Source organism: Oryzias latipes, chromosome 12 (assembly GCF_053564925.1).
Source record: "Oryzias latipes strain Hd-rR chromosome 12, Olatipes_Hd-rR_3.1".
Taxonomy (NCBI): domain Eukaryota; kingdom Metazoa; phylum Chordata; class Actinopteri; order Beloniformes; family Adrianichthyidae; genus Oryzias; species Oryzias latipes.
Genome location: NC_136248.1, coordinates 8,657,067 through 8,676,680, shown reverse-complemented (window position 1 = coordinate 8,676,680; position 19,614 = coordinate 8,657,067). Strand labels below are relative to the sequence as shown.

Sequence of the window (19,614 nt, the reverse complement as noted above, 5' to 3'; positions counted from 1 at the left end):
GATGGTTATGTGATCTTGTAGAGTGTGGCGCTCAATCAGCCATGTTTCTGATAAATAAGAAACACCATTACTGAAAAAGCTTCAGTGCTGCTCTTATAAGTCTGGTTTGTAACAATGGCAAATGTACGCTCCTATGTTTCATTAGAACCTTGTCATTAAAGCTCTCTTTTATTAGGCCTTCTATCAATAAAAGCCCTTCCTTCATTAGCAGAACATCTCAAAGGCCTCCCTTCATTAGCACAAGGTTGTAAATGCTATATGGGATTTCATTAGCAGCCTAAGTTTAATGAGGAAATCCTTGGCATGTTTACATTGCTCTGATCCCCAATGATCGCTGGTGAGGGTAATGCTGCTTATCTGTTTGTGGAAAGAAGCTTTGAGTTCTCAACCACACACACACACACACTCAAAAGGTTGATGCATGCAGTAATTAGAGCCAATGAAATCTCTTCTGCGTAAAAGTGAAGAGTAAGATCAAACATTTCTGCCATCAAGACTGCTATAGAGCACAGGAACACGGGCATAACGATGCAGCACCTTTTCAGATGAATACCAACCTTACAGCAGGCGATGATATAGAAATCTGCACATCTGCCTGCTTTTTATTAACTTCAAGACCAAAAGAGTCAAATTCTGCACTGACAATGATTCCTTATCAAGCCAGATGGTGAAGATGAGAATCTTCCAACTGCAGTCTAGTTCAGTCTGAGACACTACATTTATGTCACTTGTTTGAATTAAAGAAATAGGATAAAGTTTCCTGCCTTCAGGTTCAGAGGGATTTTTTTCTCACTTAATGGTGCTTTTTTTTTTTTTTTTTTAAGATGTAGATGAAAGTCCAGTGCCGTTCTTTAGCATGACTATGTCCCGTGGGAACATTATTCCAGAGGAAGGCTTGCAGTGCAGAGCTTTTTTGTGGGGGGAGCTGCTGTCTCTTTAATTTACTCCTGATTTTGGAGAAGTGAAACTTGACTGGGAGGCCAATCTCACATGTTCAGACGTTAATGTTCGGTGACGTTGCTCAGAACTTATACCATGTGTCAGTGTTGGCCCCTTCAACCCCTTAGAACATTCTTGGAAAGTTTCACAATAATTTGTCAAATAGGAGGAAAAACAAGGCTGAACATAGCAAGAATTTTCCTTCACTGTTTAAAAAGTGAAACAAAAGCAGGGGACAACAAACAAGAACAATGAGAAATCATGAATGGATTTTTTGTTTTTAAGCAAAACGCACTCCCCAATGGTCTTTTCTGATTCAAAACATCTAAAGGTTACCTCAGCGAAAAAAAGTAAAAACACCAGAGAATTAAAACATTTTGGTAACTCTATTTAGACTGACAAACTCCCTTTGACACCACTTTCTGGCCTTCATGCATATTTATTAGCATAGCTGTGCCTCCCTGTTATCAGAGTATGGAAATAGTACAAAAAATGATCTCATTTTCAATTGAAACAGACATCCAGCTTGTTTTTGTTGTTGTGGATAATCTCCGTCTGTCTATGTTTGCTCAGTCTCCTCAATCTCCTTAGTAAAAATCTTGAGAAAAGCATCAAGAATAAAAGCTTTATTCATCACACGTATGTAACAGTGCACATGTATGCACATGGTGCATTGGTGCAGCCATAAAAGCAGAGAAATATCAGCATCCCAGACATCTCATCATGGGGAAATAATTCAATATCCCCTTGCCTGTTTTAAATGTCATTCTCTGAGCTCATCTGGAGTGACATGTTTTTCATGGTTGAAATAAAGGAGCTTTATTGGGCACAGTGACGCAGGGGGTGGTGCTCCTTCGCCTGCTGCTCTCGATCCTTATTGGAAATGTAAAAGGTCTTCACTAGAAGCGAATAAAGTTTGGATTTGTTGAGGTCATTTGATGTCAACGCGCATCAGTAGGAGCAATCCAGTCAATAAAGATGAAGTTCCACTTCTCTGACTGAAAAATAAATCAAAGCTCACACATAGAAATCTAGTGAAGTGAAGGCTCAGAACATCATGACAAGTTGAGCAACAAATGCAGCAGCTTTAATTACAAACTAAAAAATTTGATGTGAATTTACTCCAATAAAAACCAAAGTACATTATAGACCCACTCCAAAGAAAACTGTTTTCTGGTGTTTTTAGCATGTTCTTGTGGTATTTTTCTGAGGATGGAGGACATGAGTTAAGGAAATTGCATTTTTGAGTATTTCACTATCCAAATTGTTGTGATTTAGGAGGAGATGAAAGAATGCCGTTTAATAAAAAATATTTTCACATAGAAGGTATGCTGGCCATAAGCTCATCTACCTCGAGCTCCATGCAATAGAGATGGGAAGAGGGGAAGAGGGGGCAGGGTTGCTCTGCACCAAGGTCCTGCCCACTAATTAAGTATCACCACTCTGCAGAAACTATGCCCTAAAAAACAATAGGTTTTATTGATTTTGGCTAAAAGCGACATAATCATAATTAAAAGAACACTGGTAACACTTTGAAAATAGATCAAAAGAAAACTAAGGTGGGTCTTAAAGTTTTTAACTTTTTCAGTCTAGCATTTAAGGAAAAGACATCTTCCAAGGGCATCTTTTGTTGGACAGATTTTACTGTTTCAATAGGCGAATATGGAGCTTTTTGACACACAAGGTATATATTTGGATAAACCCCCTTTTGTATTTTAGGCTAGACTTTTTACTAATATTAGTGTGTATTTCTTTTTGGACCAGACAAAAAAAAAGGAGTGGGACAGTAGAGGTGGGGGACAAGGGGGGAAGAAAGGAAGGTAAAGTGGATAAAGAAGGTTTAAAGAAACAAAAATGAGAGGAGAGAATTCCAAACAAAAAGAGACAAGTTGCTCAAGGTTTCATTTTACTTTTGATGTAGATGTTTACCAAAAGTCCTGGGCCTGTATACAGACACACTCATCCACACAAACTCAAATAGAACAAAAAACCTTCACACATACATAAGACAAATACAGATCAACTGACAGTCACATACATATGGATACAGGCAAACACATTTCAAGCATATATCATTCCTGCTCTCATACAAACATCTTGATTTTGCAAAAGTGAGTTGGCACAAGTGTTGATATTAAAGCTTTTTGTTGTTGATTCTCCATAACTACCTCAACAGATACATTGGTAGAAATCTGCTGCAGTTAAGATACATGACAACTTGTTGTTCACCTTTCAACATATCCTTTCAGGGGTTGCTACAGCAACAGGTGCTTTGGCAGAGATATTTACTCCAGATGCCCATGTGCTAGCCCTGGACTTAACCAACTGAGCTATCCAGCCGCCTAGTTAAAATTCATATGACGTCTTTTTTAATATTATATTACTAAGTAATTCAATATGTTTGTTTTTATGCAGGCCTTTTTTAGATGTTGGGGTTACTTCTGGACTCCCATGTAGTGAGATGATGGGAAGAAATTTACCTGTGGACTTTTTTTGGGTTATGATTGGAATTAATGGGAATTTGCCTACCTGGAGTTTGATTACAAACTATAGTCACATGCACGTGTGCAGGGGTTGACCCACAGAGGTGCTGCTGGTTTTCGGATTGTGCAGGCCCGTGGAGGGTCGGAGGAAGGTGCAGCCCCGTCTCATGTGGAGCATAGGTCTCTTAGTCTCTTGCAGTTCCCTTTGAGGCTTGTTCTAAATGGAACATACAATTGTGCGGTAAGTGTAATTGTGAAGTATTAGAAGGGCTAAACAAGTAAGTTCCATGCACTTATGACAAATGGATGGGCCGTACAGTACCCTTATGCTGCACTTTAGTCATTAGTGAGGTATTAGTCACAACTGCCCTTACAAAAAATACTGTGTGGGTGGAAAATGGGGAAAACTTGCAAGGGGGAAAGCAAGGGAGACACCTATCATGTCAACAGGTGAACAGCGCTAATGGGCTTCATGTGCAGTTCCAAAGGATTTGTTGGGCTTGAAAGGCCCCTCCTGCGTATCACCTACTTCACCCTTATTTTACTCTTACATGTATTAGTGATCACTACAACATGTCGCCCGTAGCATTGTCTTTCGGAAAAAATCTGCATGAACATTTTCACTCTACGATGAGAGTTTGTGTCTGCTTGTGCAGATTTTTGTGCCTGCGTGTCCCGTACAGGTTTGCCCATTTTTTGCCTGCAGACAGACTTTATATTGTGTTAAAGGCAGTTGCGACTTAACCATAAAATCGTTTTTTTATTATAGGGCTCTTGGATGATTTTTGATGTCAACATTTGTTGGCTAAACAGAAAAGGTCCAGAGACTGGCCATAAAGTACAATGTCTGAACAAAAATCCCTTAAAGGAATTGTCAAGATTTGAACATGAATTCAGTGTAAACAGTGGCAAAACTAACCTTTAGTTTTTTGTGTTTTTAAAGATTCAGATATCCTTTTAATTAAATTTTTATTAACTTGATGAAGGGATAATACAGGGTCCCCTAAAAACCTTACATTTCTAGAGCATCTGGGTTTGATCACTATTTCTAAGCTGGGTGATGCCAGTGACTGGTGAGTGCTTGTCTTCAGGGGGGTACAGCCTTCACAGTTGTCTCATTGTATAAGATAATGACTTCCCTATTGAAACGCAACCCTGCGACCCCAGAGACAGACAGTAAGACGGCCTCCTTCAGCCCCTCCAGGCACCCAGGCCTGCTCTGGCATTTTGCCCACAATGTGTTGCTAACCTCATCCCAACACCATGTTGGCTTTTTTTAACCAGTGGAGCAGCATTACCTCTGTGGGTTCTGTCCTCTTTCAGCAGCCTTTGAACCTGGATACAGATGCACAGCTGACCTGAGTAATGAGGGAGCTGAAGCTGGGCTCCAGCTGACTATGGACTATGTAGTTGTAAATGTTGACTAAGTGTGATGGTAGTGCTTTTGTTTAGTCTTAAACTGCGTTCACACCACCCTCGGCAATATGCATTCAAGTGGCCACTCTTGCGTTCACACGTAGCTACGCAACTTTCTACTACTGTTTTTGGGGCTCTATGTACCGAACACGTGGCCAGTTAAACCTGGTTGAACTTTGACAAATTAGAGAAAAGGATTTGGTATTGAAGTATAGATGGCATCCTTTTTAATTATATGATGCCAAGTCTTTTATTTATCAAAATAGAGCTGTAAAAGAAAAAGCCTGAAGCACGATTTGCACTGCTTCGACATTTCCCACCAAACCTCTTCCAGCTGGAGGTGGCGGACAAGCACTAGTAAACAATGGGGAAAAGAAGAATGAGAATCCTCTTCATGCTTGTGTGAACACATGGGCTTCAAGAACACACTAAACGTGTGTTATTCTTAAAATTGCGTCATATTCCCAGTTAGGGTTGTGCCGATGGACGATACCATTGTCCATCGTGATGGGGGACTGACTTCCCGATGGAGAGACACCATCGTGATGCCTCGCCCCCGCCACGCTGCGAGTCGACACCATAAGCCGCGGTTACATGTGAAAAATATCTTGACCGGATCAATGGTCGGATTAGAATCCAACCGTGTACATGGTTCCAGAAAAATGTTTTCAGAATATAAAAACGTTCACTAAGGTCACACTTTCGGTCGGAATAAATCGTTCGCACATGCGCAGTAGGGTTTGAGAAACCGGAAGCGGATATCAGTTCCGCCGAGCGGCTATTTTTTTCTAAAACTTTATTGAATGTAACAATTCAATGCAAGACCATGTTGCCGAGCGGTTTTATACATTGATAAGTCAGCTCGGTAATATACAAGACGATCTTCTAAACGTTCTTTTAATAATGTTACGATTATTATGAAACGCCTGTTCGCTCATCATTTTATTTTTAATCCGTGTGGTCATTGCTTTTTCTTTTGAAAAACGGAGCCGGAAAGAAGCCAAAATTAGCAGTATGCTAACACGGACTAACAACATTAGCTTTGGGTGGTGCTGCAATCTGCATCTTGGCTGCATGTAAACATGTGGGAATAACATCAGCCTTTATTTAGTCGGGACACGACTCGAAACACAAATCCACGTGATTGTTTGAACGATTTCTAAGGACTGAGCGGCCTTTCTGCTTTGAAAAGCTCACACACCGCCCCAAAGCGCTGTGTGTGTGCTCACGATCTTCTGCTCAGACATACACTTTTAGACCCGGTTCTGAGTTCGGTAGCACGTTCCACTAGAGCTGCGGAACGGATCGCAGTTCTAAATCTCCCACATACCGCTCATGTAACAAAGCACCCCCCCCCCCCCCTTTCCAAGTGTGGGAGCGGACCATTTCTTTTCTGGTTTGTTTGTTACTTTTTTGTTAAAGTCACTTCCCTCAGTTTATATTGGATAATCGCGGATGAGTCATTAGTTGGGAAATAAAATAAATAAAGTAAAATAACGAATAGCAATTATATAAGACCGAAATATTAAAAATATCCCACCCCCCACACACACACACAACGATATCATCGTCCATCCCGATTGGTTGACGGCAAACATCGTCAACGGCCAATTTAAGGGACATCGCCCAACCCTATTCCCAGTGTGTATGTAGCTTTATATTGTTTTAACTTGCTGTCTCCTCTTTATTTGCAGTGATTTTATTATAAAACTGTATTGTTGGTTCTCCAAATTCTCCCTTTTCAAATTCTTCCTTTATTTCTGTCTTATCTTCTTCCTTACAGGGTTCTTGAAGCCCCAGTGCTCGCTGGCTCCCCCAATGCAGCGAGGTCACTCAGCTGAGGCCTGTTCATGTTTCAGCGGAGTCTGCCCCCTCCATCAGCGCCGCTTGTCCTCAGGTAACCATGTTAAACAAACCTGGTTAAAATACTCAGATTATCTTTGTATTACAGTAACATGCTGGCCTCATTATGAATTATTCAGTTGCAGTTTTTTTCCTTCTTTTAAGGAAAGGTCACAGTCATGAGAGACTTGTTTTCAAACTTACCTCATGATCCCATGTGCCTAATTGTGTAATAATTGTGTAAGCATCAAAAAAGGGCACTGCTGTTTACTGGAATAAATCTGTTTTCACGACATGAACCCACACAGATCAAAATGATATTTTTCAGAGGAGCTGTTTTGTTTTCATGGGGTGGAAGCTCCTTGTTATGCACTGTTGCCTCTGGTCAGCGGTGCAGCTTTGGGGCCCTTTTTGAGAACAGAACAGGCTTCAACGTTCTGTCTGCTTTGTCTTTGCATGTGGAGTCCCACTGATGTACGTTAGCTGAGGTGTTTGGAGATCTGCCTCCCCCTCCAGCGTGCCTGCCTGCCTTCTTCATGAAGCAGAGTCCTGTATCGTTGGTTATTCTAAGATTCAGTGCCTGGCGTAAGGCTGATGATTAGGAATCTAAGCTGTGCAGAACATGTGGTTAATGCCGATGCATTTATAACTCCCTCGCCAAAGCGTGCTCCTTCTGCAGCTTCAGAGCTGTGACCAGCTGTGCTGCCCATCATGTGAGGAGAGCATGAGCTGCATGGCAGGATACAGCCACTTATGCTTATAAAAACCTTCATGCGAGTATGCGGCTGATTATAATTTGATCCCCAAGCTGAAGTTTTCATGTAATAAGATGTAAAAGGACTTCTTTGTTTGAAGAAAACTGTATACATCGTCTTTAATATATTTATCCTTTTATGTTGAGGAGTGGAAGTTTTTCAAAATAGAAACCAAGTGCTTCCTATTGTCCCTCTTGTTTTGCATTATCTCAGTTTTTGCTGTATTTTTTTCAATCTTTGAGTCTTCCAAGCATTTATGACTCTGTTTTTGCTTTATCCATGCTAGACGTGTGTTTGTTTTGAAGTGGTTGAAGTGGTTGATGGGTTATTAAACTCAAAAACTTATGTATTTAGACATTTTTCCGTATTCTTTCCCCAAAATAAATTTGGGTTAAGTACTCAAGGCACTTTTTTTTCTTTAAGGAGAATCGTTTTAGAGATGGAAAACAAGTTAACAAGGCATTCAAGATCCTGGCTTCAAAAGACAATGGATTAGAATAGAGGTCCCCAACCTTTTTTAGGCCATGGACCAGTTTAATGTCGGACAATATTTCCAAAGACCATCCTGTACGAGGCTGAAGTGGGCGTCTGAGTTTTCCTTTTAGGCTCTTGTTTCCCTTAACTTTTGTGGATAGAGTCTATCTTCATCCTCTTTAAAAAGTGTACAACTGCTTTAAGCTTTATTTGTACACAAGATTTCGTGAAAGAACCACTAAAATGTTATACAGATTTTCTCTTAACCCATAATTGTCTGAGCTTAAGCTAAATTCTTTTTAATTTTTTTCTAAATATAATATTAAATGTGAATCCAGCATTTGAGCAACTTTATTAGCAGCATTCTCGTAACACTAGACAGGGAGTTGCTGAATATTCTGCAGTATTATTATGGTCCATGGGAACAACTGTGGCTGTAAATCCATATTTGTCATAAACACTCCTGGTCATTGTCTGTTAAATGTTTATTTATTTTTTTCCTATAAATTCAAAGGCTCCTTTCTGGTTCCTCACTGGCTCTTTTCTGCAAAACTGAACTTTTCAAATAAGTTTATTTTTTGTTAACTGCAAGCTTGGGGTTTAGTGGTTAGTAATTTAGCGGTTGGCACAGTCTCTTTAAGAAAGTGGCAGACAGATTTTCAACACGAGACAGAGTGACTTTACATGCGTCAAGGATGAGTCGGATGTGGTGTAGAGAATCTAGTCGTTTTCCAAAATAAAACTTGCTTCAGAATCAGATTATGAGTAAACAAAAAAAACTGTCGCACAGACCGGTACCAGTCCACAGCCTGGTGGTTGGAGGACCACTGGATAAGAGTTTTATAAGTTATATTTAAAAAGTGATAATGCTTTTCTCTTTTTTAGTTTTTAAAGTTGTAAAAGTTTGGATTTGGTCAGTCATGAGTGAAGCAAAGATTTTTCTTGAAATAAATGGAATTGAATGAGAGACTTTGCCATTTCTATATTGTGACTGATGATTCAGTGAGGTTTTCTGTGGTGCTTGCTTCGCAGTACATTAAAGCTGTTCAGTAACAGTTCAGATCAGAACACATTTTTAGGGGTGTCACTAAAAAGGAAATATATATTTTAAAATAACTATTTCACTTAAAAATCGAAAATTTTTCTGTTTTAGTGGTTTCATGGGATTTGATAGTGAGCAAAAACTAAACTCTGTCTCCTTAGACATCATTTTTTTATGAGCAAGTTCAGCGCAGTTTTTCTACCAACTTCATACACATAATTCTATATACTATATTTATGATCATTTATGACATATTTTGTTTGATCGTGGTGAATGTGTCTTAGAATATTCGAGAACATCAGCATAAGAATGTTAAGTAATTTAAAAATGTGTCAGCGTTCTTTTCTTTTTTATGTTTTGTAGCTGAGCCATGAGCTTCTAGTCCTTTTAGTTTTGAGCAAATGGAGAAAGGAAAAAATGATGTGTTTATGTAGTTTTTGCCATAGTTTTTATACTTCAGGAGAAATCAGTGTTGTCGGTTATCTGAAGAGGCTAAAATAGTTAAAGTTACTGTTTCCTCACAGCCGCTCTAAAGTCTGAACTATAAACCCTGTAATAATCATGCATCTAATTATGGAACATGCTACTATAAATCTATCAGTGTCCCCAAATTGTGTGATTGTCCTCCAATCATGATGTTCCTGCCGCTCGCCTGCAGCCACAATGACAAGCTGCTGTGGGAGGCGCAAGCTGTGTAGTGGTGACCAAGCAGGAGACTTTTTTGGGAAAACTAGAGAGCCATTTTCAGATGTGCTGAACTCCAGGCAGAACACAGATGTGGCTGCACGCTGGTTTCAGCGGTTTTACATTGTTCGGGATTCTCCAGAGCAAACTCATGCTGCTCCAGGACCGTGAGAACCGTAGAAATCTGAGCTCTACCATAGAAGTTTTCCAGTAAAAAAAAGCTCAACTTTTTTGTATTTATATTTTAAGAGGGAAAAAAGCAATGATGAAAAACTTGTTGGTTTTTTTGCGGTTTATGAGGTGAGAAATAGGGACAACGTAAAAGACAGACAGCATTGAAAACAGGGCTTTCTGAGAAAGGCCCTCACAATGCAAGCCTTGTGCTGCGATTTGGTCTGTCCTCACCGAGCTGAGTGGAGGAATGGAAAAGATTATCCGCAGGAATGTCTGGGGTGCCCTCAAACGGAGCGGGCCGCGTGACTGGCCAATGGGAGCAGGGCCTGCAGTGCGGCGGGCTAATTTTTTCCTGATGAACTCAGCCTCCCGCTCCACAATGCAGTCTGATTGCCAGGCCTAAACTTACATATGGTCCGCGTTTGCAGGGTCCAAATGACAGGACCGATTCTGCCTGGTGAAAGAAGGGGGTAGGGGCTTTGGAAGTATGTCGGTTTATGACTCCCACTTCTTTTATTTCATTAGTTTTGAATTTGTTTGACCAATGCGCCGGAAACCCTATTTGAGTGTGTTACACTTTCTAATGAGATGAAGCCATATTGGGTTGGCTCTTAATTCCTCACTCTTTATTAATTGCGCTTCACATGCAGCAGTTGTAATTACAAGCGTGCTGCATCACTGTACCCTTTTCATTACTAAGCCTCAGAATTAACTGAGTACCTCTCAAATCCTGCCAGTTTTGCAGAGCCTTTTTAGTGTTCATGCTCATAAAGAAGCCCCCCCCCCCCCCCCCCCCATTCTCATATAGAAGATTGCCAGGGTAAACTGCAGAAGGAAAACTGACACAGCTCCAGCTCTGAGCGAGCGGCGTGTGTTTACGGCTCCATTGTTTTTCTGTGTGTTCTTTTAGCATCAGCACTGCAGTAATGAGCCATGTGGTGGATTTCCGGCGAAACACTGCATGTGTTTGCAGACCTTGCGGTCACACAGCAGGGCTTGAAACCAGAATTAGGGTTGGAGGGTGTGAAGGAGACCAAAGAGAGTTGCTCTGGAGGAGACTGGTGGGTTATGGAGGGGGTTGATATTGGGTTAAAGTGAGTCCTGGCTCCTCTTATTTCCCATCGTGGGGTCCTACAGAGGTGAGGAGGGTCACAGAGAGGGGGCTTGTTATCCTCAGAGTGCTCCAAGCTCCCCGCCCTGTAATTGGTTGACTGGAGTCCACGCTCTCCCAGGCTGCTTCCTGCTAGGTCAGGAGCCAGAGAGGCTGAAGGTCACTATGCAGCACTTATCGGGGTACACAAAGCCCCATTAAACACTCAAATACCACAACTAAGCTAAAGCAAAGACTGACTAATCAGCTTTTCTCCATTTATTTTTTGGTATGTAGTTTATGTTTAATCAGAGGGCTGGAGTTTGTCATAACTTGGATAAGAGCTGCCATGGTGTATCATTAATTAACTGTTTGGGTGTGTTTAAAACTTATCAGTAACCATGAGATGTGTTTGCTTTTTCCCTGCAACAGATTACCCTCTTGTGGTGTTAATTAGGGTTATTTGAAGTCCTGGAAGATTTAAAGCCTTTCTTTTTTTGTGCAAATCCAAAATTGGGTGTGAGGCAAAAATGTAATGACATGAAATGATATTATGAGGAGATTTATCCCTCTGTTGATCCTTTAACCACAAGCATTTGATGCTTTAAATCATCTTTGTCTTCTTTTTTTTTGCATTACTCTAATTTAGCATCAATGCTTTTCTGTCAAACATGGCTGGCCTGCGGGGTTTAACTGCCACCTTGGCGTCGAGTAGAGGTGGAGGTCCTTGCTGGTACAGATTGATGGCAGTCATCCACGGCGGGTCACCAGAAATCTGAGAGACTAAGCCTTTGATAACTCCCTGAGCCTTTAATCCCCAGCAGCACCATCACAGTGAAATACTATATCATTGTTGCTGCAAAAAAATCAAAACTTAGCACCCAAAAGCACTTTTAATTCTGACATAATGGAAGAAATTTGGGCTGATGTTGGAAAAGACAATGAGATTATCATTGAATTTACATTAAAGGAAGCAGCATTTAAATTTGCATTGTCTAGCCATAATTTTATGTGTAATGAATTTAATATGCAAATGTATTTCAGGCACTTTTACCCTTTAAAGACAAAGAGCATCATGTTTTCTGTTTTAACTCCCACTTCTGTTTTATTTTTAGTCAGTTAGGCTAAAAAGTATTTATTTTCAAAGGCAGTTAAATTAAGGTGAAATTTCCTTGTGCCACAGAGTCCTGTGTTGCTCTGCGTTTATCCGGACCCCTTGAGTGAGATTAACAATACACCATGTTCCTCTTTGAATTGTGATATGAAGAAAAAAGGAAGAAAAATCCTGCATTTTTTATTAACATCAATTAAACATGAATAAGCAAGTTCTCATTTTTCAGATCCCATGTTGCCCAACAAAGAACAGTATGTAAATCACAGCGATGCATATTGGATTCAGCCTGAAAATATGGGCAAATTAACCAAAGGCATGAATATAAATGAGGACGTACATGTGAACTCAGATATCTCACTCCTGACTTTGCCTGCTGGAAAGTCAGCTGATAAAAACACCAGAAACAGTGTTGTTGCAGCTTTTCCGGCTCCTCAAGCCTGACCCCAAGCACCAGGTTTACATCAGTGACACTGACTGAGTTTTAAGGAGCCCTGGATAGAGAATTAGGAACTGAAAGAAGCTCGGTGCGCATCATTTGCAGGGGAGCAGTCAGACTGGCTCATGACACGATGCAGCTCTCTACACAAACAAACAGGAAGAAATTGTGTTCTTTTTTTTGTGGAGACAAATATCCTGCGGGGTGCAATAAATTACACAAGCTCAACTGGCAAAAAGAAAAAGTTGCCATATGTGTTATGATAGAAAACAATTGTTAGCAGCAAGAATCCAAAATTACACATGATTTCTGACCTGCTATTCATTATGGCTGCTGTTTTATTTTAAACTTGTTTATAAAGGAGATGGAAAGTAAAAAGAAAAATGTTCTTAACATTTGGATTTGCTCAAAACAGAGGGACCAGATATTTTGACAAGTACAGAGCAAAGGCAAAGGGTAATATTTGTGATTTATATTTGCCATAAGTCTTGCTTTTCCTTTGAACTTTTTGTTCCTAAATGTTGCGCTCAAAATCTCCCTCTGATTTACCGTCAATTAGAAACAACAACAGAAGAATGTAAGTCAATATTTCTGGACTTTCATAACTTGCATAGATTAGGGGTTTTCTTGGTCCAAAGTCATTTGATTTTGAGAATTTCCCAATCTGATACTTCTGTAACACATTGAAATAATGAAAAAGTAATAAACAGATTCAGGTTGTCCCCACTTTGTTTCTTTATTAGCCTTCTTTTTTCTTTTAACACTTAAAAAGAGCACTTCTGAAGGAGTTTGAAGAAATCAAGTAAAAATAGTGCAATTATCAGCTAGAAAAAAATATTTAGCTCTTAACTAGTAAGATTAGGTGATAATTAATCATGTCAGAAGGTTTGGTGACTGTAGTTTTAGTATCTTCAAAACTACTGAGAATGTTTTTATCTTATGTGATTCATATCTCCGCAAAAAATTTCTAAAAAATTAAAAATGACTTTCAACATCATTGTTGTAGCATGTATATGATGATAAGTATCCAATGGAACCATTTATCTCACTTTGGCTGTTTCTGAGACATTTATAGTTTTTTTTTTAATCACTTCTTTAGGGGACTGGCCCTTTATAGATGGTCCCTTGGCAGCCGTTTCTCTATTGGCGGCACGGAGAGAGCAATTCTCTTAAAAAGAGACATAAACCTGATCTTTTTTCTTTTAAAATGCATTTGTAGGGTAAGACAAAATGCCAAAGACACTTGCTGTGAGTTTAAAACGTTCAGTAAAAAGTTATTGAGCCTTGAAGTCCAATTGAATATCTTGCTAACTATACTTGCTATCTAACTGTTTTTGTGCGTTTTCTGCCCAAACTAGTGCTGTGTTTATGGCAATAAAATGGTGTAATCTGTTCATGTTATGCAAACTCCTACAAAGGCATTTATTTAAAGTTATAAACTTGAAATAAACAGCACTAATCAAAACAATAAAAACATAAATATCCGATCCCTGAATGAACATCCAATTCCGATAGTCTTAAACTACGTCATTAGTCCTGATCTCTGATCACATGATCAGATTGGGACATCCCTAATCATACTGTGAGTCTCGAATGTTTGCATTTGGATTTAAATTATATTGGTTTCCATTATTGTGGTATAGTAAGACCCAGCCCTGCTCCCACTTTTGTTTCCTCTCTGTTGGTGATGATTGCAGAGTGGAATTTGAGCTTGATGTCAGCAGCAGGTCTGGTGCTGTCTTTGCTCACTGTGGTCAGTTGCCATCATGGCCGTTGAAGGGCAGTTCATCCCCTCACCACCACCCCAGAGGAGGACATACAGAGAGAGAAAAGCAGACAGGGATGCTGGGGCAGAGAGTGGGAGACTGTTGGTATTTTGATGCTAAAATGATTTGACACGCTTGGCATTATAACTGGCTTGGTGGTGGGGAGAGAGAGAACCCATGCTAGCGAGCGCCTGATCTGGATGTCACCAACTCCGATCTCATGAAGTGGAAGGTCAAAGCATAGCACCTGCCACCCCAGCCCATACAGACCCCACCTTTGCACTCCCCTAAAGGGGAAACCAGGAAATGAGGTTCGTAGAGTAGAGGACAAAGGGTCAAAGACGCATGTGTGTATGAGCGTGGCAGGTGGAGGCAGGGTGGTAGAGTCCTGACCTCCCAATGTCACATGTCTCAGCTGCACAGCAACAGGCCCACCCGAGTGTGCTAATGCAGGCCAGTACATGCTGGGATGTGAGAGGTGGAAGTGGGGGGAGAAGTGTTTGCAACTCCCACGTGGGTTCTCCTTAGAGAGCCGCTCCTTGACGTGCACAGAGAAAGCAAGGGTAGGAGTGATGGTAATGCAGAGACTAATGGAAATATCTTGTCGGTCTCAGTGTTGGTCTGATGCTGGCTGCCCTGGAGGAGTTTTGACTGTGGCCTTGGTGGTGCCACAAAGGCTGCAGCTCTTGTTTTACCAAACAAGCCGATCAAGAGCACAGATGCAGGAGGTCCTGAAGTCTATTGTGGTTGCAAACAAAATGTCAAAATCTAGTTTAGGATTTAGGCTATTTTTGATAGGTTTTTGTCCAAAGGTGAGGATAGACTTATCTACAAGAATTTGAAAAATACACCCCTACAGTCAAAATAAAGGCTAACCCTATTAATGTAGATGGTCTAAAATGGTGTGTTCCATACATTAAAGGGAATATGCTTCATATGTTAAATCCTCCTGTGTGTTTTAAATTAGTTCAGACGATCAAAACAGGCAGATTGCATGTTGCGACCAGATGTTTACAGTGATCACATAGTGTGTAATAGTTCAGTAAGAACCCGCTGACACAAACAACACCCCAGTCCATCACAGCAGTCCTAATGGAAAGAAGAACTTTTCAGAAAGGAACAATCAGGCACCTGATTCGACAATTAACTCGATGGTATGACGGCGGATTGGATCAAGGACCGCATAATGTGTTTGCAGTGCAAAGACTGTGGTACGACTATATTTAAAAATCATAACATTATAACACTAATACACATTTAATCATTAGAAGTGTCTTTTTTACTGCAAAGGAAGAATGGTAAATGCTATATACCTTTATAGTGATTTTCTACCTTGCTTTAAGGCCCAAAGCACTTTACAGCTACAGTCCCATTCACACACACAGACTCACACACTGATGGTGACTCCTCTGCCTGACATTGGTGCCCACCTCAACCAACAGGAGCAATGTGGTGTTCAATGTTTTGCCCAAAGGAGACTTCAATACATGGATGGGCAAGACAAAATGAAATTATGAATTTATGATCCTCTGGTCTAAGAAGTCTGCACCACTATAATTGTGACAAACCTCATATATATGGTGTAAAAATCTATATTAAAGGTAGTTATCCAGTGCTGTTTATACCAAACGCGATTCACAGATCAAATTTGTATCCATTGTCTCTTGTTTGACGTACGTCAAATTCGCTGCAATGCTTATCCAAAAGTGTGTTCATGAACCTGACGCTCCTGCTAGATGTGGGAGGAGCTACTGTCAAAGGTTTTTAGCCTTATTGCTACATCGTGGAAATATTGACTGTATATCTGCAAATCTCATATAGAGTCAATGCATGGAGAAATGTATGATGTTGAGAGATCAGGTTTATTTAATTGAAAGAGCTGTACAAAGGTGTCTGTAAGAACATTCCCATGTCTGGGATTTTTATATCCTTCAGAGATGCTTACAGTACGATGAGGTTCACCATCTACTGCAGGAGCTGCGTCTAAATGACGGCCACTTTTGGCGGTACTTCCTTCTTATTATGTTCACTGGCATTAATCCAAGAAACAAAATAAGAAAAATAAGAAAAAAATGTGTGAACCTGTTTATTATTGTCTCAATGCAAATAAGAAAAATAACATAAAGTTCTGGAAGAGAACACTTAGATTCTCCTCAATGTTGGTTTTGGTCTTCAGCCAATGCATTCAGCCAATTACATATGGGCCAAGGCTGAGTTCCTGGTTGGTTAATGCAATGTGAATTTTTCACTAAAGATCAGATATTTGAACTCTGAAAACATTACAGTGCGTGGCAAAATATACCAGGGTGTAGGAAGTTTCGGCATGCTGCATTGCCATGATGCCTAAAGTGTACTGCCACTAGACCATGCCGCAATGATGCTCAAAACGCCCAGCAGAACCTTTGATTGTATCTGTACATTGACTTAACATCGAAACATTAGCTCGAATCGCAGTCGGTGTGAACATAGCCTTTAGGGGGCCACCATAGTTGTGCAAAGCTACTTCTTCAAAAATTTTCTTGGAATTTTTCCCTGATTGTACTGCAATAGTTTTAGGGTATTCCATCATTAACCTTGTACATCCTGAATTTAAAATTAATTAATAAGAATGTGTAAAAAATTCATTAAATAAAATAAAAATTCCCTTGTTGGACTTGATAGCATCTAAGTGTCACTAATAGGGCTGTCGACGATGTTTACTAATCTACTATAAAAAAATCACTTTTTTTTGTCATTTTAAATTATTATAATAACCACCAGCCACAAAGTCATTGGGATCGCAAAGCTTAACAATACAGTAACTTTAGGAGACATATAGTATTTCCTCAACCATAGAAGAAGAAGACAGATACAAACTTACATTTCATACTGCACTCACACCGGCCACACCAGGTACGCGGTTTTATGAACGTGCATGCAGCCACTGGTGTGCACACCGGATCAGCGCCACATACACAGTTAGCGACAGGGAAAAGATTCTTCTTCTTTTGTGTAATTACTGTTTATTAGCACATGTCCACCATCTACAATAGGAAGAAGTGAAAGCGTTCTAAATCCATTAAAACTTGCTCCAGACGATTTGTTTTCACAGCTCTGTTCCTATAAATGTCGATATGGGAGTCATAATAATCCGACCGGACACAAACCGCAATTATTAATGTCTCCTTTGTGATCATGTTTACAACGGTGTTACTTCAATGTTTTGAAGTAGACACAACCCACACGTCACTACCAAATATGAGTCCCCAATTGGTCACAGTGCTGGGTTCCCACAATTCACAGTGAAAAAGTTCAACCTGTTGATCATTAAATGCCCGATTTGTATGTAGAGCTCGCGACCGGACTTAAAAATGCGATCTCTGGTCTGCGCCATTGAGATGGCTGCTACACTTACACAGAGCATCCTTAACATGCTTTTAAAAAGAATGAGACCTCTGTCAATGGTTAAAGAGGATGGATTTAAAGACATGATTGCAGTGCTACACCCAGGCTACCACCTAAGTCACTTTTACAAACTAATGGAGGAAGCTTCCTAGCTAATTATGGCTTTTTTTGTACTAGCATATAGCTTACTGGGACCTTAAACCTTTTATCTTTTATTAGGTGAAATTGAAATTCTTGAACTATACATGTAAATAAAGTTTCAATTTCTGTGAAGGCACCATTAGCCAAGCATTACCATACATGACGCAAACCTCCACAGACTGAGTATCACCTTTTGTAAAAAAAATTCCCATCACTTCACGTAAACAATAAGCATTGACTAATCGACTAATCGAAAAATAATTGTTGACTAATCGACTACTGAAATATTGTTAGTGACAGCCCTAATTACTAATTTCTACTTCTCTCCACTGTTGAAATTTGCTTTTTCTGTTTTTAAAAAAAGTCTATCTTGATTAAAAAAAAACACAACTCACAGCTATCTGTAGTTTGCTGGAGTTTCTTTTTAAAAATATGTTGAACTGCAGAAAGTGGTCCTGTCAGACTAGAAGTCTTGTATTTGGTTGTACAGTACAAGCACATTTCAACACCCCAAAAATGACCAATTACAATAAAAAATAGTATTCAGTTACTGTCAACTGACATCTTTTTTTAAGCTTATATTAGGTCAATTTAACTTTTAAATGTTCCTACATTCACACGACTGTCTGACAGCTCATCAAGTGACTTGGTGGAGTATTTCCCTAAATCCATACTTCTGCCAGCCTTCATGGGCTTCTGGTGTTGGACCTGGGGTGCTGGTTGGGAGCTGTTGGGGAAAGCTGACCTTTAGTGTCTGCCTTCACTGTTCAGTCAATGCGCATATTTGGCGGAAAAGGGACCGTGGAAAAAAAGCGCAGCAAATGCCACAGGGCCACCATGTCCATAAGCCCATTAAAGTCAGTGACATTGAGCTAATTGACTAGCATGGTGGTACAGTGAAGTCACAATAGGACTTTGACATGAGGAGGGCAGTAATGTCAGCGGCAGAGACAATCATTGATTGGAAAGTTGAAAGATTGACAAATTTGCTGTTGTTGTTTCTCACGGGGTCTGGGCTGTCTGGTTCAGTTATCAATGGTTTTATTTATTACACTGATCCTATTTCCTGCCTCATCTACAAAGATGACGCAGGATTTGTATTTTTATTATTTCACATTTAAAAACCACTTTTGGAATAATTATTTGTAAAAGTGTCACTTTTGTCTTTGGAGCTGTGATAGTCAGCAGACAGAAGCACTAGAAGATACTGACAGACATTTTCCTCTATTTTCCGACACCTTTTATATGTCACGGGAGCATCTTCCTCACTCTTCTTCTCACCTGTCTTGCTTGTAGCCCCCTGGGGCTTTGTGGGTGTTCTCAGGAGGGAACTGATAATTTCTCTGACAGCTCTGCACAAAAAACTTTACAAAACCCAAAACATTCACTTCCTGTCTATTAGTACTCATCTGCTCATCATCAGGAGAGCTTTTTCAACAAGTAAAAGATGCTTAGTAGCAATAATACTGTAACAAACTAAGTGTTTTTTTTTTTTAAAGTTTAAAGTTTAAAGGTGGAAGTATGAGTGTTTTTTTCAATGTGCAACACTTTTTGCTTCTTTGATTGATAAAGTGATTGATTGATTGTGTGTGTTTAACAAATTGCAGATGTTCTGCCTCTTTGTGATGATTACTGTACTTCAAAGGCCTTATCCTCTGGCCAGTAGTGATAATTGCACTGTCAGCCGCTGAAAGAAGTGCTTAGAAGGAGCAATAGCAAGACTAGGTTTTTTCTGCCATTTCTTCTCTAATATACCGTCAGAGTGGGCATCAGGATGTGATTGAACATCTCTTTTAAAGACAGTAAGAGGAGCAGGTGTTGCTTGTAACTTAAGCTGATAATGAGCATGTATTTTTTTGTTTTTTTAACGCCCT

At 39.9% G+C, this 19,614-nt stretch overlaps 1 protein-coding gene across 3 annotated transcripts in view; it reads left to right on the top strand.

The window, feature by feature from the left end:
• rxraa (retinoid X receptor, alpha a) overlaps positions 1 to 19,614 on the top strand; it is a 125,403-nt gene that overhangs the window by 30,821 nt on the left and 74,968 nt on the right. For all 3 annotated transcript variants that reach the window (XM_011481990.4, XM_020707820.3, XM_011481988.4), the window contains one exon: positions 6,622 to 6,735. In XM_011481990.4, the coding sequence (XP_011480292.1) occupies positions 6,622 to 6,735 (114 nt within the window). The remainder of the gene's footprint in view (positions 1 to 6,621; positions 6,736 to 19,614) is intronic.